Source organism: Podarcis bocagei (assembly GCF_964188305.1).
Source record: "Podarcis bocagei genome assembly, chromosome: 6".
In the NCBI taxonomy this organism is placed as follows: domain Eukaryota; kingdom Metazoa; phylum Chordata; class Lepidosauria; order Squamata; family Lacertidae; genus Podarcis; species Podarcis bocagei.
The window spans coordinates 100,006,145-100,033,674 of record NC_138130.1 but is presented as its reverse complement, the minus strand read 5'-3'; the positions used below and the strand labels follow the sequence as shown (position 1 = coordinate 100,033,674).

The 27,530-nt window shown below is 45.3% G+C and overlaps 1 protein-coding gene across 1 annotated transcript in view; it reads right to left on the bottom strand.

The window, feature by feature from the left end:
- Nucleotides 1–27,530, bottom strand: part of WNT11 (Wnt family member 11) — a 70,400-nt gene that overhangs the window by 29,756 nt on the left and 13,114 nt on the right. The window contains exon 3 of the mRNA XM_081197443.1: nt 18,696–18,903. Coding sequence (XP_081053569.1) covers nt 18,696–18,772 — 77 coding nt within the window. The 5' untranslated portion in view covers nt 18,773–18,903. The remainder of the gene's footprint in view (nt 1–18,695; nt 18,904–27,530) is intronic.

The window sequence follows — 27,530 nt, the reverse complement described above, 5'->3', positions numbered from 1 at the left end:
TGAGTAAACCTTTTTATACTTTTATAGAAGACTGTGTCGTGTCTTATCTTTTATGAGGGAATAAGGGGAAAATACCAGGACAGTTATTATAGAGGCTTTGGCGAGCCTGAGCAAACACATCCGCTGCAAGTTTAAAAGGGGGAATGTTACTCTGCTAAATTGTGAACTTGTTAACACAAGTGGGAAAGGCTATAATCAATATATCCTCTCCTGCATCCCTGAACATTCCCACAATCTGAAGGCAATCCTGTATAGAGAAGGTTTTCTTTTAATGTTTTATTATTGTTTTATATATGTTGGAAGTGGCTGGGGCAACCCAGTAAGGTGTGGGGGGTATAAACGGTAAAATATCATTATGGAATGGGACGTCCCTATTTTCATTGGAGAAATGTTTGAAGGTATGGGTTTCTGGCTGTTCTGACCCCCAAAAAATCAGCTCAGGTGTGTGTGTGGGTGGGGGGAAGAAAGGGCAGATCATTCAATCAGGTAGGCAGAAATGTTCTAGCTCTGTGTTGAATTCCTCCCTAAATTGTGTGTTTGTGTGCCACATGGACAAACATACGATATACCATGTCCTGGTCTGGAGAAACAAAAAACGTTTGTGCAGAACAGCATACTACAAATGGTGGCATTTAACACTCTCAAGCATTCTGTGAAAGGAGCTTCTAAACGGGCAACTGTTTTCATCAGCGAAACGCGTTAAAGAGCACTCGGTTATAACTTTTGTGCGTTAAAACATTGTGCTTTAATAGGGTGGTGAATTCTGGTAGAGTAAGGGAGGATTTGAGAGATGACGGAAAGAAAGACATCTCAAAATGTGGAATCAGAGAGAGGAATTTGGTTAACTCTTAGGTGGGGCTGTTTCTCATAGAGCCAGTCACACTCTAAAGAGCTGACCGCGACCGTGACGGATAAATATAGTTTCTGATCATCTTTCACGTTTGAACCTCTTGCTTTAAAGCTTCGTAATTGGAAACATCTCTGTGAGTGAATCGGGAGAGGGGCAGAAAAATTATGAGCGTTCTGGCTGGCGTTTCTTAGAGCACAGCACGGCGATTGGTGAAACTCAACACAGAAACGGCCGGTCTGCCTTATGCCTTGGCACTGCAGCCTGGATATTGTTCTCAACTTCTCCTGCCTCTGAAGTACCCGGTTCTGTTTTCAAGTTGAGCTGACGCATTAGGGAACCCTCCACTGTTATATTTCTGGGCTAATAAGTTTGTGCAGATATGGGGCCAGAGAATCAAAATGGAGAGGTGGAAAATGAACATAGAATCATAGAGTTGGAATAGACCACAAGGGCCATCGAGTCCAACCCCCTGCCAGGCACGAAACACCATCAGAGCACTCCTGACATATGGTTGTCAAGCCTCTGCTTAAAGACCTCCAAAGGAGGAGACTCCACCACACTCCTTGGCAGCAAATTCCACTGTCGAACAGCTCTTACTGTCAGGAAGTTCTTCCTCATGTTTAGGTGGAATCTTCTTTCTTGTAGTTTGGATCCATTGCTCCGTGTCCGCTTCTCTGGAGCAGCAGAAAACAACCTTTCTCCCTCCTCTATGTGACATCCTTTTATATATTTGAACATGGCTATCATGTCACCCCTTAACTTCCTCTTCTCCAGGCTAAACATGCCCAGCTCCCTTAGCCGTTCCTCATAAGGCATCGTTTCCAGGCCTTTCACCATTTTGGTTGCCCTCCTCTGGACACGTTCCAGTTTGTCAGTGTCCCTCTTGAACTGTGGTGCCCAGAACTGGACACAGTACTCCAGGTGAGGTCTGACCAGAGCAGAATACAGTGGCACTAATACTTCCCTTGATCTAGATGCTATACTCCTATTGATGCAACCCAGAATTGCATTGGCTTTTTTAGCTGCTGCGTCACGCTGTTGGCTCATGTCAAGTTTGTGGTCAACCAAGACTCCTAGATCCTTTTCACATGTACTGTTCTCAAGCCAGGTGTCACCCATCTTGTATTTGTGCCTCTCATTTTTTTTGTCCAAGTGCAATACTTTACATTTCTCCCTGTTAAAGTTCATCTTGTTTGTTTTGGCCCAGTTCTCTAATCTGTCAAGGTCATTTTGAAGTGTGAGCCTGTCCTCTGGGGTGTTAGCCACCCCTCCCAGTTTGGTGTCATCTGCAAATTTGATCAGGATACCCTTGAGGCCATCACCCAAGTCGTTGATAAAGATGTTGAATAAGACCGGGCCCAAGACAGAACCCTGTGGCACCCCACTAGTCACTCTTCTCCAGGATAAAGAGGAACCATTGATGAGCACCCTTTGGGTTCGGTCAGTCAGCCAGTTACAAATCCACTGAGTGGTAGCATAGTCAAGACCGCATTTTACCAGCTTCTTTACAAGGATATCATGGGGCACCTTGTCGAATGCCTTGCTGAAATCAAGGTAGGCTACATCCACTGCGTTCCCTTCATCTACCAGGCTTGTAATTCTGTCAAAAAACGAGATCAGGTTAGTCTGACATGACTTATTTTTCAGAAATCCATCCTGACTATTGGTGATCCCAGCATTCCTTTCTAGGTGCTCACAGACTGTTTGCTTAATGATCTGCTCCAGAATCTTCCCTGGTATTGATGTCAGACTGACTGGGTGATAATTATTTGGGTCCTCTCTTTTCCCCTTTTTGAAAATAGGGACAACATTTGCCCTCCTCCAGTCTGCCGGGACTTCGCCTGTTCTCCAGGAATTCTCAAAGATGACTGCCAGTGGTTCTGAGATCACATCTGCCAGTTCTTTTAATACTCTTGGATGCAGTTCATATGGCCCTGGAGACTTGAATACATCTAAACTAGCCAAGTATTCTTGTACTATCTCCTTAGTTATTCTGGGCTGTGTTTCCTCTGCTGAATCATTTGCTCCAAATTCTTCAGGTTGGGCATTGTTTTCTTTATTGGAGAAGACTGAGGCAAAGAAGGCATTGAGGAGTTCAGCCCTTTCTGTGTCCCCTGTTTGCATTTCACCATCTTCTCCTCTGAGTGACCGCACTGTTTCTTTGTTCTTCCTTTTGCTACGGACATACCCATAAAAGCCTTTTTTGTTGCTGTTAACCTCTCTAGCAAGCCTGAGTTCATTCTGTGCTTTAGCTTTTCTGACTTTGTGTCTACACGTGCTGGCTATTTGTTTGAATTCCTCTTTGGTGGTTTCCCCCCTTTTCCATTTTTTGTACACATCCTTTTTTAATCTTAACTCAGTTAAAAGTTATTTAGATAGCCACCCTGGCTTCTTTAGGCACCTTCCATGTTTCCGTCTCATTGGTATTGCCTGACGTTATGCTTTTACTATCTCCCTCTTAACAAATTCCCAGCCATCAGGAACTCCCTTTCCTTTTAGTATTGCTGTCCATGGGATCTCACCCAGCACTTTCCTAAGTTTTTTGAAGCCGGCTTTCTTAAAGTCAAGAAATTGATTCCTAGTATGCTTGGCTGCTCCTTTCCGCTGTATAGTAAACTTCAGAAGAGCATGATCACTCGCGCCTAATGATCCTTCCACTTCTACCCCACTAACCAGGTCATCAACATTGGTTAGGACCAGATCTAAAATGGCTGTTCCTCTTGTTGCTTCTCCCACTTTCTGGACAATGAAGTTGTCTGCAAGGCCAGTGAGGAATCTGTTTGACCTTATGCTCTTGGCCGAGTTTGACATCCAACAAATATCCGGTTAATTGAAGTCCCCCATTAATACTATCTTCCTTCCTTTTGCATGCTTGGCCATCTGTTCCAGGAAGGCATCATCTATGTCCTCCGTTTGGCTTGGGGATCTATAGTAAACTCCCACAATGAGGCCTCTGTTAACATACCAAGGGCAGAGTTTCCTTATAGTGTCCAGGTTGTTCTGATGCTTAATATCTTTTAGACATTGACCAATTAGACTGTTTGCTTTGGCAGGGCCCATAGCGAGTTGGTGTTGTGGGGATAGGCCACAAGAGTGAAGTTTTTGATAGACGGTTTTAAGTCAGGTACTTTTATGGGAGTCTGGAAATACTAGGGATAGTAAACCGGAGGGATTTGAGTTCATTTCTGGTTTCGTGCATTATCGCGGCTAGCAGTCTCGGTGGCTGTGTCTTGACTCCCAGTGTCTGGGGTGTATGTCTTTGAACATCAGTTGGTGGGTGTCAGGGAACTGACATCTGAGACCAGCAGAGAGAGAAGTCGTCCCGATAGTGCAGGAGAGGGAACCAGCAAGGAGAGAGAGAGGGTTTCCGAGGGGGAAGGGAAACAAAGTTACACCAAGAAGGAAGGAGGGGATGAGAGCACCTTGGAGGGAAGGCTCAGGGACTCTTCCAGTGAGATCAGTGGGGAGAGTGCCGGACCACCACTGGGCACGCCTACTCTGCGCAGAAGGCTTCCGCGCAGAGAGGCTAGGCGGAGACTGGCTGTCAAGGAATTCTTATGTTGGAAAAAATTTAGGAAACACCCACTAACGGATTCTGCCAGCGACTGAAGCAGACGCACAGGAGTGCGCTTCAGTTAGGGAAAGGTTTAAACAACAAGCAGTTTAGGGAAGTCAGTGACTTACACACAAGCAACTACAATTCCCATTACAGTGGGAATCAAATATGGGGAGAAAGCCGTTGCACTCAGATCCTGTTTGTAGGCTTAAGAACAAAAGAAGAGCCCACTGGATCAGGCCAATGGCCCATCTAGTCCAGAATCCTGTTCTCGCAGTAGCCAGCCAGGTACAAAGAAGATATTATGCTGCTAAGTTACAGCAACCATTCTCTTGGATATGTGTCATGTAGAGATCTCAATTTGGGCAATCAACTTCCAACCTCCAGGGGTTTCCTGGTTATAAAAGGGGAAGTCATAGAGAAATTCAGAGAAGTTTTCAAATTGGAAGACAAGCGAACTAATACCAGTGTACTGGAAGAAGCAGAGCTCACCCATGTTGAAGCAATGATTTGCACGCATGGCAGATGTTCTGCCACTGAGCTATTGCCCTTCCCTGACCTGGGCTTGCAGGCCTGTATCGAGGGCTGGATTTAGCTTTCTTGAGGCCCTAAGCCAGGGGTCTGCAACCCGCGGCTCTGGAGCCGCATGTGGCTCTTTTACACCTTTGCCACGGCTCCGGGGCAGATACTAGCAAAGGGAGGAGGCGCATTGTGCGCGCCGACACTCCCCACTGTGGCGGGCGCTGTACTGGCTGTGACATCGCATGGGGGCGGTGCGTGCGTTAGTCACGCACCGTCCCGACGTTACCTTCCCGCCCGCTGTCAGATCACGGCTCCGGAGATATATTTCTTTTAAATGTCGCAATGGTTTTGCGGCTCCCAGTTTTTTTTCCTTCGGAAACGGGTCCAAGTGGCTATTTTTGTTTTAAAGGTTGCAGACCCCTGCCCTAAGCCACTGAAGGTAACGGGGCCCTTTGTATGTCCAGCTGTCCTTTGTCAACAAGAAATTGTCACTGTTTTTTGTGTTGAATAAATGCTATATGGTAATTTATGGACCTCATAGGTATCTCAAGCCATTGGCACATGTTGCCATGTAAGCAGTCCATGCAGAATGGAGGCACCCTATATATAGAACGGAGGAAACTGGTGATATTTTAGGGAGCAGGCTAGCAGGTGGGGCCCATGACTTACATCGTAGGATCCTACACAACACAAAACACTGTTGCTGCATGTAGGTTTTATTTTATTTGTTTTTTATCTTATACTTTGGAAATGTACATCCAGTTTTTCCCCTCTAATTTTTTTAGGGGGCCCCAAGAGAGTGGGACCCTAAGCTATAGCTTGTTTAGCTTATATGTAAATCCAGCACTGCTTATACCCTCCTATTAGGCGAAATTTCCTGAGCTACAGTTCTCCCTGCCTGACATCTTGAACAGAGCTGGGGTTTTTTTTTATTCTTCTCTTTCTAAAAAAAAAGTTATTACCACTCTTCAGCCCTTCCCCTGATAATATAAACAAGTGTCAAATCCGATTTATACCGAGTTGATGAGGCTTTCAAATAGTGTTAGGGATACTGTCAGAAAAGCATAAGCCTGATTGCCACAGACTCCCAGTCCAGGCGCATATTGCGGGGTTTGTCAGCTTACGTAATTAGCTTGGGCAGGCTGAACACATTCACTCAGAAGCAGGAATAAGGTATAGCAGGTAACTTGGTACAAGACCCTCTCCAGCTCTTTGAGTCTCTAATCCTCTAGAGAGAATTTTCCTGACTCTAGAAAACTGGAGGCTCCGGTTGCATAAATAAGCGCTGAACTACATACTAGAGATTATCATGCGGTGCAGCCTTTCCAGGGACAGTCAAGCAGCATCATTGGCCAGGTCAAAGATTTGTAGGCCCCAAAACGTCTCTAGCGAAGGGGAAAAAGTAGCTTCCTGGCTCTAAGCCTGATGCTGACCCTCCAGGGACAGTCCTGGATTTACAGAAGCCATCCCAGTTTCTGACTTGATCCCAGAATGTCCCGCTTTTCCTTAGGACGGCCCTATTTTCATCAGAGAAATGTTGGTTGGTATGGAGTTATGCGACCCCCGAGCCAATAACTATACAGTGGTACCTCAGGTTACAGACGCTTCAGGTTACAGACTCCGCTAACCCAGAAATAGTACCTCGGGTTAAGAACTTTGCTTCAGGATGAGAACAGAAATCGCGCAGCAGCGGCGTGGTGGCAGCAGGAGGCCCCATTAGCTAAAGTGGTGCTTCAGGTTAAGAACAGTTTCAGGTTAAGAATGGACCTCCAGAATGAATTAAGTTCTTAACCCGAGGTACCACTGTACAACCTTTAAAAGACATCTGAAGGCAGGCCTGTCTAGGGAAGTTTTTAATGTTTCTATATATATGTTGGAAGCCACCCAGAGTGGCTAGGGCTAGTCCAGTCAGATGGGAGGGGTATAAATAAAATAAAATAAAATAAAATAAAATAAAATAAAATAAAATAAAATAAAATAAAATAAAATTATATTATATTATATTATATTATATTATATTATATTATATTATATTATATTATATTATATTATATTATATTATATTATATTATATTATATTATATTATATTATATTATATTATATTATATTGTACCTGCTCTTCACCATAAGGTCCAAAGGCAGGTTAAAACAATAGAACATACAATTATTCATTTTTTTAAATTAAATCATTACCATTCTAAAACAGAATGGTATAAATTGGGTATAAGCCCAAAAGGTGGGCCCCACAAAGCCTTAACTGCCAACGGCCAGGGCAAAGAGATGCAACTTCAGCATAGGGCAGAAGCTGTACTATGAGGATGCTAGAAGAAGCTCTGTAGGGTGAGAGCCCCACAGTTCAGGGGATGCCGCAGAGAAAGCTCCATCCCAGGCTGCCATTTCCTGCACTTTTGAGAGTGGTGGAACTGTCAGGAGAGCTTAGCGCCCAAGAAGGTTGGTGGGAGCGGAGATGGACTTTCAGATATTTTGAGCCTAAGTTATTGGAGCTTTAAGAGACTCAAGACAGGAGGTCCTAAGAGAGGTGAACTGCAAGGTAGAGGCTCAAAGGCATGGGTAGGCAAACTAAAGCCTGGGGACCGGATCCAGCCCAATCGCCTTCTAAATCCGGCCCGCAGACAGTCCAGGAATCGGCGTGTTTTTACATGAGTAGAATGTGTCCTTTTATTTAAAATGCATCTCTGGGTTATTTGCGAGGCATAGGAATTTGTTCAACCCCCCCCCCCCAAAAAAACCCTATAGCCTGCCCCCCCACAAGGCCTGAGGGGCAGCGGACCAGCCCCCTGCTGAAAAAGTTTGCTGACCCCTGCTCAAGACAGTATGTCCTAAGAGAGGTGAGCTGCAAGGTAGAGGCTCAAAGGCACTTAGTTCGACAACGGCCTTTCTTGGAGCACGTTGCTCACTGGGATCTCTCCATGGTGCTGAAATAACCAACCAGCCTTGCTCCATTGGATCCTGCATGGAACCAAAACAGGATGGCTGTGATAATGCTCCGTCATGTATATAATCATCATCATCTTCTCTACACATGCAAAACTAATGCATACTAAGCCTAGGAATCCCTCTCATTTTGGAATAATTGAACTGGATGGAGATTATTTAATTCAATTTCCAAGCATTTTGAAACAAATGCATTGAGGAATGAATGGGAATGGTTTTCCTTATTTCCACTACAGTGGTACCTTGGGTTAAGAACTTAATTCGATCTGGAGGTCCGTTCTTAACCTGAAACTGTTCTTAACCTGAGATACCACTTTAGCTAATGGGGCCTCCCACTGCCATCGTGCAATTTCTGTTCTCATCCTGAAGCAAAGTTCTTAACCCGAGGTACTATTTCTGGGTTAGCGGAGTCTGTAACCTGAAGCGTCTGTAACCTGAAGTGTCTGTAACCCGAGGTACCACTGTACAGTCATACCTCAGGTTACAGACGCTTCAGATTGCATTTTTTCAGGTTACAGACCCATCGAAACCCGAAAGTACCGGAACGGGTTACCTCCAGGTTTCAGGAGTCAAGCATGCGCAGAAGCGCATTGGCAGAAATGACTGGCAGAATCCGAGACCAGGGAGAAGAGTTGGTGAAAGAAGACTGGAAGAAATTTAAAGACTATTTACAGAAATATTGTAAAATTAATGAATGTTAGAAGGATGTTGGATAGAAACTAAGGGGTTTCCAGCTGTAATGCTTTAGGAGATACGAAAAAAAAGGTTTATAAATGGGTGAAAGCTTAATGGTAAGGATTTGCTGAACTAACAAATTGAAGTGGAATACAAAGAAGGGAGGTATGAGGAGGTCTGGGGAAATAAGCGTAAGGAAGATATGTTATGGAAAATTATTTGTTTTTTAACTGTTCTAATGTTGTATTTTGTATTTTGTTTCTTTTTATTTATTTATTTATTTTTCATTGTTATATTTTAAAAAACTTTAATAAATATCTTTTTTGGGGGAAGCATGCGCAGAAGCGCTAAACTGTGCTTTGCGCATGCACAGAAGTACTGAATCGCAACCCGCACATGTACAGACGCAGTGGCCAAGGAGATACCCATTATGATGTGGGGGTGAGGGTGATGGTAAATAGAAGTGGAACACCACCACCCCCCCCCCCCGGTCCCTCAAGAATGTCCCAGGATGATGCAACCTCTGGGACATTCTGGCTTTTAAACTGGTAGCTACCAGAAAGCTCTGCCAAAGCAAACTGTGCTGGCAGTGGCAATGCAAGGAGGGGAGGACACACAGGGAAACAATTGCAAGCTAACAAAACAAATCTAAGTGCGGCAATTGAATAATGAAACAAATGTGATTGTAACAAAGACAAACAAAAGAAGGATTGGAGAACAAAACAAGTGCAGCAATGAAATTAAAAACTTCTTGTTTTGCATCCCTAACGCCTGACACGCTAACTATCCACAGGCAGAGTATTCCATCGACTTCCAACATTTCACAGGCCAAATCAGGAACACACACTTGTCGTCATGCCTTAGATCTTACAGCCAAGGGTCATTGTCCAAACTCCATACCCACACCGAGAGAGAGAGAGAGAGAGAGAGAGAGAGAGAGAGAGAGAGAGAGGTGCACCACAATTCACGTGTCAGTAACCTCATGATTTAAGGGACGTGGGTGGCGCTGTGGGTTAAACCACAGAGCCTAGGACTTGCTGATCAGAAGGTTGGCGGTTCGAATTCCTGCAACGGGGTGAGCTCCCATTGCTCGGTCCCTGCTCTTGCCAACCTAGCAGTTCGAAAGCATGTCAAAGTGCAAGTAGATAACTAGGTACCACTCCGGTGGGAAGGTAAACGGCATTTCCATGTGCTGCTCTGGTTCGCCAGAAGCGGCTTAGTCACATGAGCCGGAAGCTGTACGCTGTCTCCCTCGGCCAGTAAAGCGAGATGAGCGCCGCAACCCCAGAGTCATCCACAACTGGACCTAACGGTCAGGGGTCCCTTTACCTATGAGGCTCAGCACCAGGTTGCCGGATCACCTGGATATACCTGGATCATCTGGGAAAATGACACCACATCTTAGAGTGTCTCAAGGAGATGACCCCCAAATTGTCCTTTTCCACCATGGCCCCTGCACTCCCAAAAGCCGTTCCCTTTGCCATTCAGGAAGCATCAGCCACCAGCTGCTTCAGATGTTCTATAAAGGCACTTCCAATGAATGCCTTGCCCTCAAGAGGGAGGCTGCCCATCGCCTCTCTGCATGAAGAAGTTTTGTACTGGAATGCAGCTTTTGTCTTCTGGGTGCAGCTTTCCCAGGGCAACCATTTAGCGTGGGGAGAGGAAGAGAAATGCCTGGGAAGCAACTGCCAGCTCCCCCAGGAGCCCGGCATTCAGAGAAGCCAAAGAGACTGTGGGTTAGCCAACCCAAACTGAAATGTGCGAACAAGGTCTGAGTCAACAATATGTGTCGCCCTGCTCTCACTCTCTCCTTGGCACGCGGCTGAGATTTTTCTGCAGGAAAATATCAGAAGAGCAGCCAGCCTTTAACAAACAACGACGATGTTTGCCCGCTGGACGGGAAAGAAAGGGAAGGAGTTGGATGCCCTCACCTTGTCGACTCGCAAAGGGAACGCACAGAGGAAGACAATGATCTTTGCGCAACGTGCCAGCGCTGCAGGCTTCCCACCCCATTACTCAGAAGTAAGCTCACCGGAGGCAGCAGAGCTTCAGAGCAGCGACCCAAAACTGCAGGCTAAACAAGTCAAATATAAAATATTACGTGCCGCCGAATGAGGCTCAGCCAACTCCTCTCTGGGCATTGGCAGCCACTGCTTTGTTGAATTCAAATAGGAAACCCGCCTTGAAGTTCATGCCAGCTGCGAGAGTTTGGCTCGGTGAGCGCATAGGGAGGCCAGCATGTTCGGGGACATTTGTCAGCTTTTGTTTGGTGCGGTCAGCCCCAAAGGCCGTGTGAAGCTGCCTCCCACCGGGTCAGATCATTAGCCCATCTGTGCAACATCCCTCCAAGGTCTCAGAAAGATCTGCTATCTGGGATCCCTGATTGTTTGGAACCCCCATATCCAGGGATCCTGTTCAGGGAATTTTTTTAGTGTTTAATGCGGCATCGTTTTTTGTTGGGAGCTGCCTAGAGTGGCTGGGGCAACCCACTCAGATGGGCAGCATATAAATTTTATTTTATTTTATTTTATTTTATTTTATTTTATTTTATTTTATTTTATTTTATTTTATTTATATTACTACTGTGGTACCTCTAGTTGCAGACATGATCCGTTCACACCCCGAAAAGTCTGCAACTAGAGCGGCGCTTCTGTGCAAGTGCGGAGCGCGATAGAGTGCTTCTGCGCATGTGCAAAGCGTGCAGAATGCTTCTGCACATGTGCGCACTGCAAAAGTGTATACTTCCGGGTTTGCTGCGTTCGCAACCCAAAAAGCCACAACGTTAAGCAAACGCAACAAGAGGTATGACTGTATTATTATTATTATTATTATTAATTATTATTATTATTGAATGTGCAAAGTTGTCCTAAAGTAAGTGAGGTTAGTGGTTCATCTAGGCCAGATTTCGCTTTCTCAGACTGGCAAACGTTCTCCAAGGCCTCAGGAAGAGCGAGAGGCCTTTCTGAGCAATGCTAGCTGAGATTCCTGGCTGCAGCGCTGTCTCTCAATGAGCGAGATTCCTGTTCCAACCACATATCAAAAGGGAGTGTGGTGTAGTGGTTAGAGCTTCAGACTAGGACCTAGGAAACCAGGGGCTGAATGCCGGCTTAGCCTTATGAAGCTCACTTGGGCTAGTCCCTGCTTCCTAATCTGACCTCCCTCACAGGGTTGTTGGGAGGATAATACGTGGGGGTGGAGAATTACGAACCACGCATTGAGCTCACTGGAGGAAAAGGCGGCATATAAAAGCAACAGATCAATAAACCAATAAAACATTGTCGGGACACCACTGCCCAAAATACCATGGGCATTATTCTTAAAAATAAGACCATGGCCACAACAGAAATCTGCTGGTAGGAGATATGCGTTTTTCACTTTCCCCCCCTTTAATTTTCCCCTAACTTAATGTTTTTTTAAAAGGATACCCTTTGTGTCCGTACTGCCAGCAACTCCCCCTAGTGGACATCTTTAAAAAGCCATTTCCCAACTCCTCATAATCTATTTCTTCCACATACCCAGCGGACGTTACAGAACTGGGGGCCTGATCCTAGGCGTGCAAATTCCAGCTCCCGGGAGCTGGGATAGAGCAATGGGAGCTCACCCCATCACGGGGATTCGAACCGCCGACCTTCTGATCGGCAAGTCCTAGGCTCTGTGGTTTAACCCTTCTTCCTAATGTAACATTTCTTCCTAATGTAACCCTAATGTCTCAACAAATGAAACTGACCTATGGAAAATGTAACTTGAAAAAAGAAACATTGTGCATACCTTTGTAAACCAAGAAAACTTTAATGAATTTTTTAAATAATAATAATAATAATAATAATAATAATAATAATAATAATGGCTATTGTTATTACCATGGTTCTTTAGACTGAGAGGTGATGCGATAGCTATCTTCAGATACTGGAAGGGAACAAACATAGACAATTGTAGAGGTGGAAGGGACCTCAAAGGCCATTTAGTCCAACCCTCTGCAATGCAGGAATCTCAGCTAAAGTATCCATGACAGATGGCCATCCAACCTCTGCTTAAAAACTTCAAATGAATGAGAATCCACCACCTCTAGTGGGAGTCTGTTCCACTGTCTAACAGCTCTTACTGTCAGAAAGTTATTCCTGATGTTTAGTCGGAATCTCCTATGTTGTAACTTGAAGCCATGGGTTCAAGTCCTACCTTCCAGAGCAGGAGAAAACAAGCTTGCTCCCTCTTCCATGTGACAGCCCTTGAGATCAATATCTCAGTGGCTATCCTATCTACTCTCAGACTCCTCTTTTCCAAGCTAAACATCCCCAGCTCCTTCAACCATTCCTCATCAGGCTTGGTTTCCGGACCCTTGGTCATCTTAAGACTCCCTCAAGAGCTTCTGGGCTCTCCTTCCTTGAAGGTCTTCAGACAGAAGTGGGACGGCCATCTGTCATGGGTTCCTTAGTTTAGATGCCTGCATTTCAGGGGGTCAGACTAGAAGACCCAACTCTACAAATTCTGGGGTTCAACTTCCTACAAGCTGCTTTGAGGATGAATACAGAGAAACTAGGACTAGGATTCAGAAGAAGAAGAAGAAGAAGAAGAAGAAGAAGAAGAAGAAGAAGAAGAAGAAGAAGAAGAGGAGGAGGAGGAGGAGGAGGAGGAGTTTGGATTTGATATCCCGCCTTTCACTCCCCTTCAGGAGTCTCAAAGCGGCTAACAATCTCCTTTCCCTTCCTCCCCCACAACAAACACTCTGTGAGGTGAGTGGGGCTGAGAGACTTCAAAGAAGTGTGACTGGCCCAAGGTCACCCAGCAGCAGCATGTGGAGGAGCAGAGACGCAAACCCGGTTCACCAGATTACGTGACTACCGCTCTTAACCACTACACCACACTGGCACTACACTCTCTGCTGGAAGGAGGGAGAAATGGAAAATCTGGAGTGAGGAAGAGAAATGGAACAGAGCCGCTGGAATCTTGAGCAGCTGCGCTCCACATGTCAACATTTTGGCTGCGTACAACACCAAACCGTTAAATCACCATTCAAAGCACATGGCTCTCGTGCCCTGTGAGAATCCTGGGAGTTGTAGTTTAACCCACAAAGAGCTACTATTCCCAGCACCCTTAAGCAAGCTACGGTTCTCAAGATTCTTTTGGGAGGGAGTTCTGTTCTTTCAATGGGCTCTAAACGCCTGGATGAGCTGAAGAGCCCCATATGCGGGTGCTACGATGTCTGATCGCACAACACACATCACTCTTTCCATTTTAACGTGGCAGACACTCAAAAAGGCATTCAGCAGCCATTTCCATCTGGCTAGGAAGCATGATCCTGGCATGTGGCATCCGTGTGTGCTGGAGGAGACTCTTGAGAGTCCCATGGACTGCAAGAAGATCAAACCTCTCCATTCTGAAGGGAATCAGCCCTGAGTGCTCCCTGGAAGGACAGATCCTGAAGCTGAGGCTCCAAGACTTTGGCCACCTCATGAGAAGAGAAGACTCCCTGGAAAAGACCCTGATGTTGGGAAAGATGGAGGGCACAAGGAGAAGGGCTAGTTTAGATGTATTCAAGTCTCCTAGTTTAGATGTATTCAAGTCTCCAGGGCCAGATGAACTGCATCCAAGAGTATTAAAAGAACTGGCAGATGTGATCTCAGAACCACTGGCAGTCATCTTTGAGAATTCCTGGAGAACAGGCGAAGTCCCGGCAGACTGGAGGAGGGCAAATGTTGTCCCTATTTTCAAAAAGGGGAAAAGAGAGGACCCAAATAATTACCGCCCAGTCAGTCTGACATCAATACCAGGGAAGATTCTGGAGCAGATCATTAAGCAAACAGTCTGTGAGCACCTAGAAAGGAATGCTGTGATCACCAATAGTCAGCATGGATTTCTGAAAAATAAGTCATGTCAGACTAACCTGATCTCGTTTTTTGACAGAATTACAAGCCTGGTAGATGAAGGGAACGCAGTGGATATAGCCTACCTTGATTTCAGCAAGGCATTTGACAAGGTGCCCCATGATATTCTTGTAAAGAAGCTGGTAAAATGCGATCTTGACTATGCTACCACTCAGTGGATTTGTAACTGGCTGACTGACCGAACCCAAAGGGTGCTCATCAATGGTTCCTCTTCATCCTGGAGAAGAGTGACTAGTGGGGTGCCACAGGGTTCTGTCTTGGGCCCGGTCTTATTCAACATCTTTATCAACGACTTGGATGATGGACTCAAGGGCATCCTGATCAAATTTGCAGATGACACCAAACTGGGAGGGGTGGCTAACACCCCAGAGGACAGGATCACACTTCAAAACGACCTTGACAAATTAGAGAACTGGGCAAAAACAAACAAGATGAATTTTAACAGGGAGAAATGTAAAGTATTGCACTTGGGCAAAAAAAATGAGAGGCACAAATACAAGATGGGTGACACCTGGCTTGAGAGCAGTACATGTGAAAAGGATCTAGGAGTCTTGGTTGACCACAAACTTGACATGAGCCAACAGTGTGACGCAGCAGCTAAAAAAGCCAATGCAATTCTGGGCTGCATCAATAGGAGTATAGCATCTAGATCAAGGGAAGTAATAGTGCCACTGTATTCTGCTCTGGTCAGACCTCACCTGGAGTACTGTGTCCAGTTCTGGGCACCACAATTCAAGAAGGACACCGACAAACTGGAACGTGTCCAGAGGAGGGCAACCAAAATGGTCAAAGGCCTGGAAACGATGCCTTATGAGGACCGGCTAAGGGAGCTGGGCATGTTTAGCCTGGAGAAGAGGAGGTTAAGGGGTGATATGATAGCCATGTTCAAATATATAAAAGGATGTCACATAGAGGAGGGAGAAAGGTTGTTTTCTGCTGCTCCAGAGAAGCGGACACGGAGCAATGGATCCAAACTACAAGAAAGAAGATTCCACCTAAACATTAGGAAGAACTTCCTGACAGTGAGAGCTGTTCGACAGTGGAATTTGCTGCCAAGGAGTGTGGTGGAGTCTCCTACTTTGGAGGTCTTTAAGCAGAGGCTTGACAACCATATGTCAGGAGTGCTCTGATGGTGTTTCCTGCTTGGCAGGGGGTTGGACTTGATGGCCCTTGTGGTCTCTTCCAACTCTATGATTCTATGATTCTATGATTCTATGATTCTAAGGGGACGACGGAGGACGAGATGGCTGGATATTGTTCTCGAAGCTACCAGCATGAGTTTGACCAAACTGCGGGAGGCAGTGGAAGACAGAAGTGCCTGGTGTGCTCTGGTCCAGGGGGTCACGAAGAGTCGGACACGACTAAACAACAACAACAAGTTACGAGCAAGACGTGCCTCCCCTTTCCAAACCAAGCCAGCGATTTAACTCTCAGCGATCCCAGGGAAAGGTATGGCCTGGAATATTAGAATGGCAGAGTTGGAAGGGGGTCGCAGGGTCATCTAGTCCAACCCCCTGCAATGCAGAAATCTTTTGCCCAACGTGGGGTTCGAACCCACGTGCCTGAGATTCAGAGTCTCATGCTCTGCCAACTGAGCTGTCCCCACCCACCTAGACTACTCTACAGCAAATCTGAACACCCTAACACATTTTAAAAAGACATTAAACGGCCTCGGTCCAGTATACCTGAAGGAGCGTCTCCACCCCCATCGTTCTGCCCAGACACTGAGGTCCAGCTCCGAGGGCCTTCTGGCGAGAGCCAGTGTGGTGTAGTGGTTAAGAGCGGTAGTCACGTAATCTGGGAAACCGGGTTCGTGTCTCCGCTCCTCCACATGCAGCTGCTGGGTGACCTTGGGCCAGTCACACTTCTGTGAAGTCTCTCAGCCCTACTCACCTCACAGAGTGTTTGTTGTGGGGGAGGAAGGGAAAGGAGAATGTTAGCCGCTTTGAGACTCCTGAAGGGGAGTGAAAGGCGGGATATCAAATCCAAACTCTTCTTCTTCTTCTTCTTCCCTCGCTGCGAGAAGCAAAGCTACAGGGAACCAGGCAGAGGGCCTTCTCAGTGGTGGCACCCTCCCTGTGGAACGCCCTCCCACCAGATGTCAAAGAGAACAACAACTACCAGACTTTTAGAAGACATCTGGAGGCAGCCCTGTTTAGGGAAGCATTTAATGTTTAACAGACCACTGTATTTTAATACTTTGTTGGAAGCTGCCCAGGGTGGCTGGGAAGACCCAGCCAGATGGGCAGGGTATAAATAAATTATTATTATTATTATTATTATTATTATTATTATTATTATTATTATTATTATTATTATCATTATTAGGTGATCCAGCTAAGACAGGGATGAGAGCTTCCAGCCCAGGGTTCAAGAGCAGTCCTCCCACGCTGTCTATCCAGCCTCTGAGACTGTTTCTCAGGTCAATTTGAGGCTCCACTGGCAACCTTTTCAGTCCAAGTCTGGTTCAGAGATTAAAAAGCAAGAGTCAGTAGCACCTGGTCAGTAGATAGAACAGGAACACAGGCCATTTGGTGCCTTCTCCACTAGGGTCAAATGCATTGCATTTCTATTTAATTTATGGTTATTAATCCTACATTTGTGTCTATATGCACACATTACCATGTGTAAATATTATGCAAATGGATGTCCTCTTTTCTGCATAACTCACCACACTAGGACAAACTCACAGGCAGGGTTTGATGAGGCCCTAAGCTGCTGAAGGTAATGGGGCCCTTTATATGTCCAGCTGTCCTTTGTCAACAACAAATTGTCACTTTTTTGTGTTGAATATATGCTAGATGGTAATTTACGGACCTAATAGGTATCTAAAGCCATTTGCACATAACAAAATATGTATTTTATCAAAGTAACTGTTGAAAAGTCCATGCAGAATGGAGGCACCCTATATATAGAAAGGAGCAAACCAGGGATATTTTAGGGAGCAGGCTAGCAGGCGGGGCCCATTCCTTACATCATAGGAGCCTACACAACACAAAACACTCTTGCTGTATGTAGGTTTTATTTTATTTGTTTTTTATCTTATATTTTGGAAATGTACATCCAGTTTTTTTCTTTAAATTTTTGGGTGGGCCCCAAGAGAGTGGGGCCCTAAGCTATAGCTTGTTTAGCTTATACATAAATCCGGCACTGATCACAGGCTAGACTTGAGTCAACCAAAATCAGCTATCAGATGAATCAAGGAACAATTTGGAACGAAATTGCGTGAGCTTTAGCTAAAGCCAGGGTGTAAACTGTTGGGCTGACTTGAGTGATATTTCTCGACATTCCCTGGCAAAGTCCATCTTCCAAAATCTGACCATTTCCCTTAGCCAAAAGCGGTTGGGAGAGAAAGTTGTACATTACACACATGCACGCAAACACCATCCATGCGGGTGGTATGTTTAAAGAGATTGTACGCAATAAATATGGGTGAATGGTAGATTGGTGATTTGCAGAAGTTCAGCAAGGCGGCTTGACTCCCAATTGTTTAACAACAGCAACAACGAAACATTCTTTTTTTCCTACCTAAATTGGGCTGAAGAAACGCTATCTAGGTGCAGATGTCTGTGTTGAAAAGACCATGAGTTCAGTTCTGGTACTGTAAATAAATCTATGGGCTTTCATTCTGTCTGTCATTTGAACCTAGATCTGGTTGGTAGATCTTCGGGTTCCAGTAAGAAACCAAGTTAAAGTTGCACACATTCCCCCAGCTATTTTCACCGTTGGGGCAGATACATTAATAAACAAGGATAATGCTTCCCTCAGGCCTAGTTGGACCTTGGGTTTTCTGCCTCCACCCTGACAAATGGTTTAAAGTACAGTGGTGCCCCGCAAGACGAATGCTTCGCAAGACGGAAAACCCGCTAGACGAAAGGGTTTTCCATTTTTGAGCTGCTTCGCAAGACGATTTCCCCTATGGGCTTGCTTTGCAAGACGAAAACGTCTTGCGAGTGTTCCGATTTTTTTTTGCTTCCCCCCCTTTTTCTAAGCCACTAATAGCCTTTTAGCCACTAATCCGCTAATCCTTTAATAGCCGGTAAGCCTTTAATAGCCGCTAAACCGCTAATAGCGCTAATCCGCTAATCCGCTAATAGGGTTGCTTCGCAAGACGAAAAAACCGCTAGACGAAGAGACTCGAGGAACGGATTAATTTCGTCTTGCGAGGCACCACTGTATGTGGCAAAATTGCAAAATCGTCACACAATGCCTGGGCAGATTTTTAAAATAATAATAATTAAAGACAATACTTACAACCACTTGATTCCGTTGCAGGTCCCATTCTGCAGAACGAAAGCCAGGAAAAAGGCCACCAAAAATTGCCGTGTCATCTTTGCCCGGTTCTACTTCTCTCTTTTCGCCACGAAATCTCTTCAGGAGAAAATAAAAGTGGCTTTTGGGAAAAGAAAAAACCCCTCCTTTATGGGGGAGGGAGGAGAGAGGAATTCCTCAAAACGCCAACCTGAAATTGAGGAAGGGGAGAAGAAAACAAAAACGGGTTAACAACACGCCTTTTTATATCTGTACCGAAAGAGAAATCAAACTGCAAAGGAGTGGTTTGCGAATCGCAAACGAAATTCCCCTGTTCTTGATAGAATTGATGTAGTTCCAGAGACAGGCAGATTGGACAGCTTGAATTGCAGCAAAGGCACTCAAGTCTTATTGCATGTTTTTGGTTAATTCTGCATATGGCAGATTTTCCTTCTTTATCCTGCCTTTACCCCTCCCCATTTATATATATATATGTATGGCTGAGAAGAGGAAAGGAGGGGGAGAAATGTATGGACATCAAATCTCCACCCTCCCTGGAGGTTTTAATCTTCATCCTTTTTTCATTTGCAAATATATTAAAAGTCGAAGTGGAGGGAAAGAGTGCTTTTTTTAAAAGGAGACGAATTACAGGAACGGATGTCGGCTAATGGAGATGCCCTCTCTGCTTGCAGATGTTGGAGGCTGCCTGGAGTGCCTGTGAGGGATGCTTGAAGCTGCCTTCTGCCTCGTGATTTCCTTCACACCTCATTAGGTAGAGTATCTCACTTCTCCCACATACTCAAACACCTGGACCCCAAGGAACAACCGCAGCTGGGAATAAGCACGCAATTGCAAACAGCCTCTCCGCAGGATGATCAGGCAGGGCTTTGCAGGAGGCGTGTGTGTGTGTGTGTGTGTGTGTGTGTGTGTGTGTGTGTGGAAGGGATAATAATAGCCCAGGATTTAAATGCATTTATTGAATCCTTCTCTTCACTCAGTGACCTCAGAAGAGCACACATGAAATGCATCAAGGCAGGGGGGAAATTGCACCAGTTTCCCCGATTATAACGCTAGCATTTCTGTCCTGCTTCTTAGCATTCCTTTTACATCTGCATTATGGAACGGAGGCTTCTGGACCAATATACAGTCATACCTCATGTTACGTTTGCTTCACGATACATTTTTTCAAGGTTGCGTCCGGCGGCGGCCCGGAAGTACCGGAAAGGGTTACTTCCGGGTTTCGGCACTCGCGCATGCACAGACGCACAAACTGACATCGCACGCATGTACAGAAGCGGCAAATCGCGAACCGCGCAGATGCACCACTGCAGGTTGAGTTCTTTTCATGTTGTGAACGGGCCGCCGGAAAGGATCCTGTTCACAACCAGAGGTACCACTGTACTGGCATGCACACCAGTGAGTTACAGCAACAGACATTACTGGACTATGTCGATACCCCGCCCCTCTACACATACATAATTCTGTTCCCAGATTATTTCTCCATGAAAATGGCGGGTATTAACTGTCTGCTTTTATACTGCTAGAGGGAAGCAGGTGGCGCTGTGGGTTAAACCACAGAGCCTAGGACTTGCTGATCAGAAGGTCGGCGGTTCAAATCCCCGCGACAGGGTGAGTACCCATTGCTCGGTCCCTGCTCCTGCCAACCTAGCAGTTCGAAAGCACGTCAAAGTGCAAGTAGATAAATAGGTACTGCTCCGGTGGGAAGGTAAGCAGTATTTCTGTGTGCTGCTCTGGTTCACCAGAAGCGGCTTAGTCATGCTGGCCACATGACCCGGAAGCTGTACGGCGGCTCCTTCGGGCAATAAAGCGAGATGAGCGCCACAAACCCCAGAGTCGTCCGTGACTATACCAACCTTATTCTTTGTGCTTGCGAAACATGGACCACTTATAAACGGCATCTCCAACTTCTTGAAAGATTCCATCAACGTTGTCTCCAATAATTTTTACACATCACTTGGGAAGACAGGCGAACTAATGCCAGTGTCCGGGAAGAGGCAAAGATCAGCAGTGTTGAAGCAAAGATTCTTCAACAACAACTTCGTTGGACTGGTCATGTTATGCGGATGCCTGATGATCGTCTTCCAAAGCAACTACTCTATTCTGAACTTTAAAATGGAGAGCGTAATGCTGGTGGTCAACAAAAGAGGTTTAAAGACTCTCTCAAGGCAAATCTTTAAAAATGTAGTATAAACACCGACAACTGGGAAACACTGGCCTGCGAGCGCTCCAGTTGGAGAACAGCCTTTCCCAAAGGTGTCATGGGCTTTGAAGACACTCGAACACAGGACGCAAGGGAGAAACACACTAAGAGGAAGGCACGCTTGGCAAATCCACACCATGATCAGCTCCCGCCCGGAAACCTATGTCCCCGCTTTGGAAAGACGTGTGGATGTGATCTAGAATTGGCCTCCACAGTCACTTATGGACTCACTGTTAATACCATGTTTATGGAAGACAATCTTACTCGGCTGCGAGTGATCGCCAAAGAAGAAGAAGACGACAAAGCAACTACAGTGGTACCTCGGGTTAAGAACTTAATTCATTCTGGAGGTCTGTTCTTAACCTGAAACTGTTCTTAACCTGAAGCACCACTTTAGCTAATGAGGCCTCCTGCTGCCGCCATGCGATTTCTGTTCTCATCCTGAAGCAAAGTTCTTAACCCGAGGTACTATTTCTGGGTTAGTGAAGTCTGTAACCTGAAGCGTCTGTAACCCGAGGTATCACTGTAATGTGCATTTTACCTTTGCAAAGTAAGTTGATTTCTACGTACTTTCACACACACAAACACAGAGACACCTCTGTCTTCCATCCAGCCAAGCAAGGGGCATTATCAGAGCTCGACGGCGCATTCCAGCCATCAAAAACTCCCAGATTGTGAATAAGAAGAACCAGTGGAAGGTGTGTCTTAGGGAGAAACTGTGTGGTCTGTGTAGAGTCCAGAGGGTCAGACAGAGAGAGGATTGCTCAGCTCTGAGTTTAGCTGCCCCAGTTATAAACAGCTAAGGCATGTACTCTGTACTAACATGCTAAGAATATACAGTGGTGCCTTGGGTTAAGTACAGTGGTGCCTCGCAAGACGAAATTAATCCGTTCCGTGAGTCTCTTTGTCTTGCGGTTTTTCGTCTTGTGAAGCACTGCTATTAGCTGCTTAGCGGCTATTACCGGCTAAGCGGCTTTAAGAAAAAGGAAACAAACTCGCAAGAACTCGCAAGACATTTCGTCTTGCGAAGCAAGCCCATAGGGAAATTCGTCTTGCGGAACAACTCAAAAAACGGAAAACTCTTTCGTCTTGCGCGTTTTTCGTCTTGCACGTTTTTCGTCTTGCGAGGTACCACTGTACTTAATTTGTTCCGGAGGTCCGTTCTTAACCTGAAACTGTTCTTAACCTGAAGCACCACTTTAGCTAATGGGGCCTCCTGCTGCCGGCGTGCCGCCAGAGCACGATTTCTGTTCTCATCCTGAAGCAAAGTTCTTAACCCGAGGTATTATTTCTGGGTTAGCGGAGTCTGTAACCTGAAGCGTATGTAACCCCAGGTACCACTGTAGATCCCATTGCTTGGAAAAAAGGGTGTGTGTGAGACAGTGTGTTTGATCACATTTCTAACAATATTCAGAGCGCGTCTTATGCTTTACTCGCATTATCATGTTGTTAGGATCAAAGAATTGCAGAGCTGGGAGGGACCATAGGGTCATCTAGTCCAACCCCCTGTAATGAAGGAATCTCAACAAGATCATACGTGGCAGGTGGACATCTAACCTCTGCTTCAAAGCCCCCAAGGAAGGAGAGTCCATAACCTCCTGTCAAACAGCTCTTATAGTCAGAAAGTTCTTCCCAATGTTTAGTCGGAACCTCATTTCTTGCCATTGGAATCCATTGGTTTGAGTCTTGCTCTCCGGATCAGCAGAAGGATCAGCTTGCTCCATCTACCAAGCGACAACTCTTCAGACATCGGCAATTCTATCACCTCTCGGTCTTCTCTTCTCCAGGCTAAACATACCCAAGTGCCTCAACCGTTCCTCATCAGTGTGGGAATGTTCAGGGATGCAGGAGAGTATATATTGTTTGATTATAGCCTTTCCAACTTGTGTAAACAAGTTCCACAATTTAGCAGAGTAACATTCCCCCTTTTAAACTCACAGCGGATGCGTTTGCTCAGGCTCGCTAAAGCCTCTATAATAACTGTTCTGGCATTTTCCCCTTATTCCCTCATAAAAGATAAGACACGACACAGTCTTCTATAAAAGTATAAAAGGAGTTTACTCACTCACATTCTGTTCACAACTGGATCCCAGAAGGCAGACTTAGCTTAGAAAAGTAACATACACTTGGAAACTATCTCATAAGGAGACAGTCCCTTTGTCCTCTCTTGCCAAGAGAGCATCTTTGGCTAAGCAGATGTTGCTTCTTCAACGAAAGTAGTCATAGAGAGAGATATGGCTGCCCTGCCCTGTGCTTTTGCCGTTACCTGCACAGGTGAGGCCACACCCACCTCTAGTCACATGCAGAGGAAGTCTGCCCCAGCCCAGAAGGAAACAGGAAGTTTACCTGCTGGCTGGACAAACATTCCTCCCCATGTGTAAACATGTTCACTCTAGGAATGTTGTACTTGACTGCTCTTGTGTTTCACATCCCACAATCAGGGCTGGTTTCCTAGCCCTTGATCACCTTGGTCAACCTCCTCTGCACATGTTCCAGCTTCTTCTTCCTCTCCTTCCTCTTCTTCTTCTTCTTCTTCTTCTTCTTCTTCTTCTTCTTCCTTCAGTCCCAGGGCAGGTTAAAACACAATATTACGAATACAGGTATTAAGTTTACAGCTTGTAATGCATTAAGAGAGAATATAATGAAAATGATTTATAGGTGGTACATGACCCCAGTCAAACTTGCAAAAATTTATCATCTGCCCAGTAACAAATGTTGGAAATGTAATGAGACTGAAAGTACCTTCTACCACCTTTGGTGGACCTGCCCGAGGGTAAAGGCCTACTGGGAAATGATCTATAATGAAATTAAAAAGGTCCTTAAATGGACATTTTTGAAAAAGCCAGAGGCATTTCTCCTGGGCATGGTGGGCCAATTGGTGCCAAGGAAGGATAAAACATTTTTCATGTATGCTACCACAGCGGCAAGAATTCTTTTGGCAAAGTATTGGAAGATGCAGCAGCTACCCACTCTGGAAGAATGGCAAGCGAAGGTGATCGAGTACATGGGAATGGCAGAGATGACCAGCAGAATCCGTGACCAGGGGAGAGAGACGGTGGAAGAAGACTGGAAGAAATTTAAAAAATACCTTAAAGACTGTTGTAAAATTGATGATGGATGAGATGTCATGGTTATAAGAAATAGAGTTTGCAGCGGTAAATCATAACTTTAAAGAATGCATAACGAAAATGACCGAATTAATTGAATGAAGGGTTGCTGAGAAAGGGTTAACATAAGGATGCAGAAAAAGGGAGGTATGGGGAAGTCCGGGAAAGAAGGTTTAGGAAAATAAGTTTAAGTAATTATACATGTTTATTTGTCTGTATGTCTTGTATGCTTTTGTTTTGTTTGTGCTTTATTATATGTTTGGAAAATTAATAAAAATCATTATAAAAAAAAATAAAACACAATATTACGAACAATTTTAAAAAATTAAAAACCCTCATAATCATAGAATCCTAGAGTTGGAAGAGACCGCAAGCGCCATCGAGTCCAACCCCCTGCCAAGCAGGAAACACCATCAGAGCACTCCTGACATATGGTTGTCAAGCCTCTGCTTAAAGACCTCCAAAGTAGGAGACTCCACCACACTCCTTGGCAGCAAATTCCACTGTCGAACAGCTCTTACTGGCAGGAAGTTCTTCCTAATGTTTAGGTGGAATCTTCTTTCTTGTAGTTTGGATCCACTGCTCCGTGTCCGCTTCTCTGGAGCAGCAGAAAACAACCTTTCTCCCTCCTCTATGTGACATCCTTTTATATATTTGAACATGGCTATCATATCACCCCTTAACCTCCTCTTCTCCAGGCTAAACATGCCCAGCTCCCTTAGCCGTTCCTCATAAGGCATCGTTTCCAGGCCTTTGACCATTTTGGTTGCCCTCCTCTGGACACGTTCCAGTTTGTCAGTGTCCTTCTTGAACTGTGGTGCCCAGAACTGGACACAGTACTCCAGGTGAGGTCTGACCAGAGCAGAATACAGTGGCACTATTACTTCCCTTGATCTAGATGCTATACTCCTATTGATGCAGCCCAGAATTGCATTGGCTTTTTTAGCTGCCGCGTCACACTAATAATCATAAAGATAAGACTGGTTCATATATACTGTATAAATTGGTCATTTGCATTATTTCCCATATTGCAGATAGGGAATCTTGAGGTCTGCTGAAAGCCACCCAGCATGTTCACAACAGAGGCAAGCTTTGAAACCAAATATTTGTTGATTTGCACTCTCTCTTGCTTGTATTGGTCTGCACTGGCTTTGTGGTTTCATGGTTTTATAGCTTTACTCGTACGCCTGACGATTTTAACTTGTAAACCACCCAGGATTTTTTCCTCTTCAGTTGGGCAGCCTAAAAATGCAGCAAACAGATACATGGATTGATTCGCAGCTCAGTCTCTTGGCTGCTACGTCACCCTTTATTTATCACAGCAGACATGCGAAAGACAGCAGTCGTAAAAACTGCTTTATGCCCAAGTGGGCTTTGAAACTGGGTCTCCTCGATTGACACTCTAACCACTACACCAATCACTGCAGAGACCTAACAAGGCCGAGTCATTCCTTGCCATGCAGGGCCACACTTCACAACAGCAGAATCACATCATTTAAAAGAAGTGGTAACAGCTCCTGGCATCCTCAGGCAGTTGGCAGGGCCTGAAGGCTGCCCCTCACCCAGGCAAATGGGTGCAAAGTACATAGTTGTACCTTCACAGCCTAGCCATATATTTGAGGAAAACTCCCTCTCTTTTTCCCCACCCATCTAATTCTTGTTGTTTAGTCGTTTCATCGTGTCCGACTCTTCGTGACCCCATGGACCAGAGCATGCCAGGCACTCCTGTCTTCCTCTGCCTCCCGCAGTTTGATCAAACTCATGCTGGTAACTTCGAGAACACTGTCCAACCATCTCATCCTCTGCCATCCCCTTCTCCTTCTGCCCTCCATCTTCCCCAGCATCAGGGTCTTTTCCAGGGAGCCTTCTCTTCTCACGAGGTGGCCAAAGTATTGGAGCCTCAGCTTCAGGGTCTGTCCTTCCAGTGAGCACTCAGGGCTGATTTCCTTCAGAATGGATCGGTTTGATCTTCTTGCAGTCCATGGGACTCTCAAGAGTCTCCTCCAGCACCATAATTCAAAAGCATCAATTCTTTGGCGATCAGCCTTCTTTATGGTCCAGCTCTCACTTCCATACATCACTACTGGGAAAACCAGAGCTTTTACTATACGGACCTTCTAATTCTACCTAATGGAAGTAAGGGCTGGAACTCAGTAGCAAAGCAGACTCTGTAAGAGAAGGTCTCAGGGTCAATCCCAGACAATGTAGACAACGCTGAGCTACCTAGACCATTGGTCCATCTCAGTGTAATGCACCTTACTACATTCTTTTCCATAGTACAGCCTTAAGATAAGCAGGGGGTTGGACTAGATGACCCTCAGGGTCCCTTCCAACTCCACCATTCTATGATTCTACAATGCACAGCCTGATCCATCTTGGATCGCTTTCAACGGGAAGGAAATGTTGTTGACCACAGTCCAAACTTATTTCTAAGTAAGGCTGCAGTCCTACGAAATCCTTGCTTGGAGATTATTTATCGTTATTTATGTCTTCCTCTTATGGGAGTGGAGGGCCATTAAAAACACAGTCAAGTAACCAATTACGCATCCATCAGTTAAAAAACATGTCTCTTCTTCTTTGGCAAACAGTCGTAGCCGAGTAAGATTGTCTTCCATGAATGTGGGAGTCCGTAAGGGACTGTGGAGGCCAATTCTGGATCCACACGTCCTTCCACAGTGGGGACATAGTTTCCGGATGGGAGTTTGATCACGGTGTGGATTCGCCAGGCGTGCCTTCCTCTTTGCACGTTTCTCCCTTGTGTCCTGAGTTCGAGTGTCTTCAAAGCCCACGACACCTTTGGGAAAGGCTGTTCTCAAACTGGAGCACTCACAGGCCATTGTTTCCCAGTTACACTACATTTTTTAAGATTTGCCTTGAGAGAGTCTTTAAACCTCTTTTGTTGACCACTCACATTACGCTTTCCATTTTTAAGTTCAGAATAGCGTAGTTGCTTCGGAAGATGATAATCAGGCTAGATAACTATTTGACCAAATAATTTCCAGACTTCAAACAACAACCACTAAAAGTGTCGGAATCTACAGAAGCCTCAATGAACAGATGAATCTTATATACCCTCCAACATTTCTCCAATGAAAACAGAGACGTCCCCTCCAAAATTTCTCTGCTGTATATAGGGACGTCCTATTCCATATCCTCCAACACTTCTCAGATAAATATAGGGATGTCCTAAGAAAAAGCAGGACATTCTACATCCAGGATCAAATCAGAAATTGGGATTGTTTTGGAAGACACAAGATCTACCCACTCTGGAAGAATGGCAGATGAAGGTGATTGACTATATGGAATTGGCAGAAATGACTGGCAGAATCCGAGACCAGGGAGAAGAGTTGGTGAAAGAAGACTGGAAGAAATTTAAAGACTATTTACAGAAATATTGTAAAATTGATGAATGTTAGAAGAATGTTGGAAAGAAACTAAGGGGTTTCCAGCTGTAATGCAGATACGAAAGAAAAAAAAGTTTACAAATGGGTAAAAGCTTAATGGTAAGGA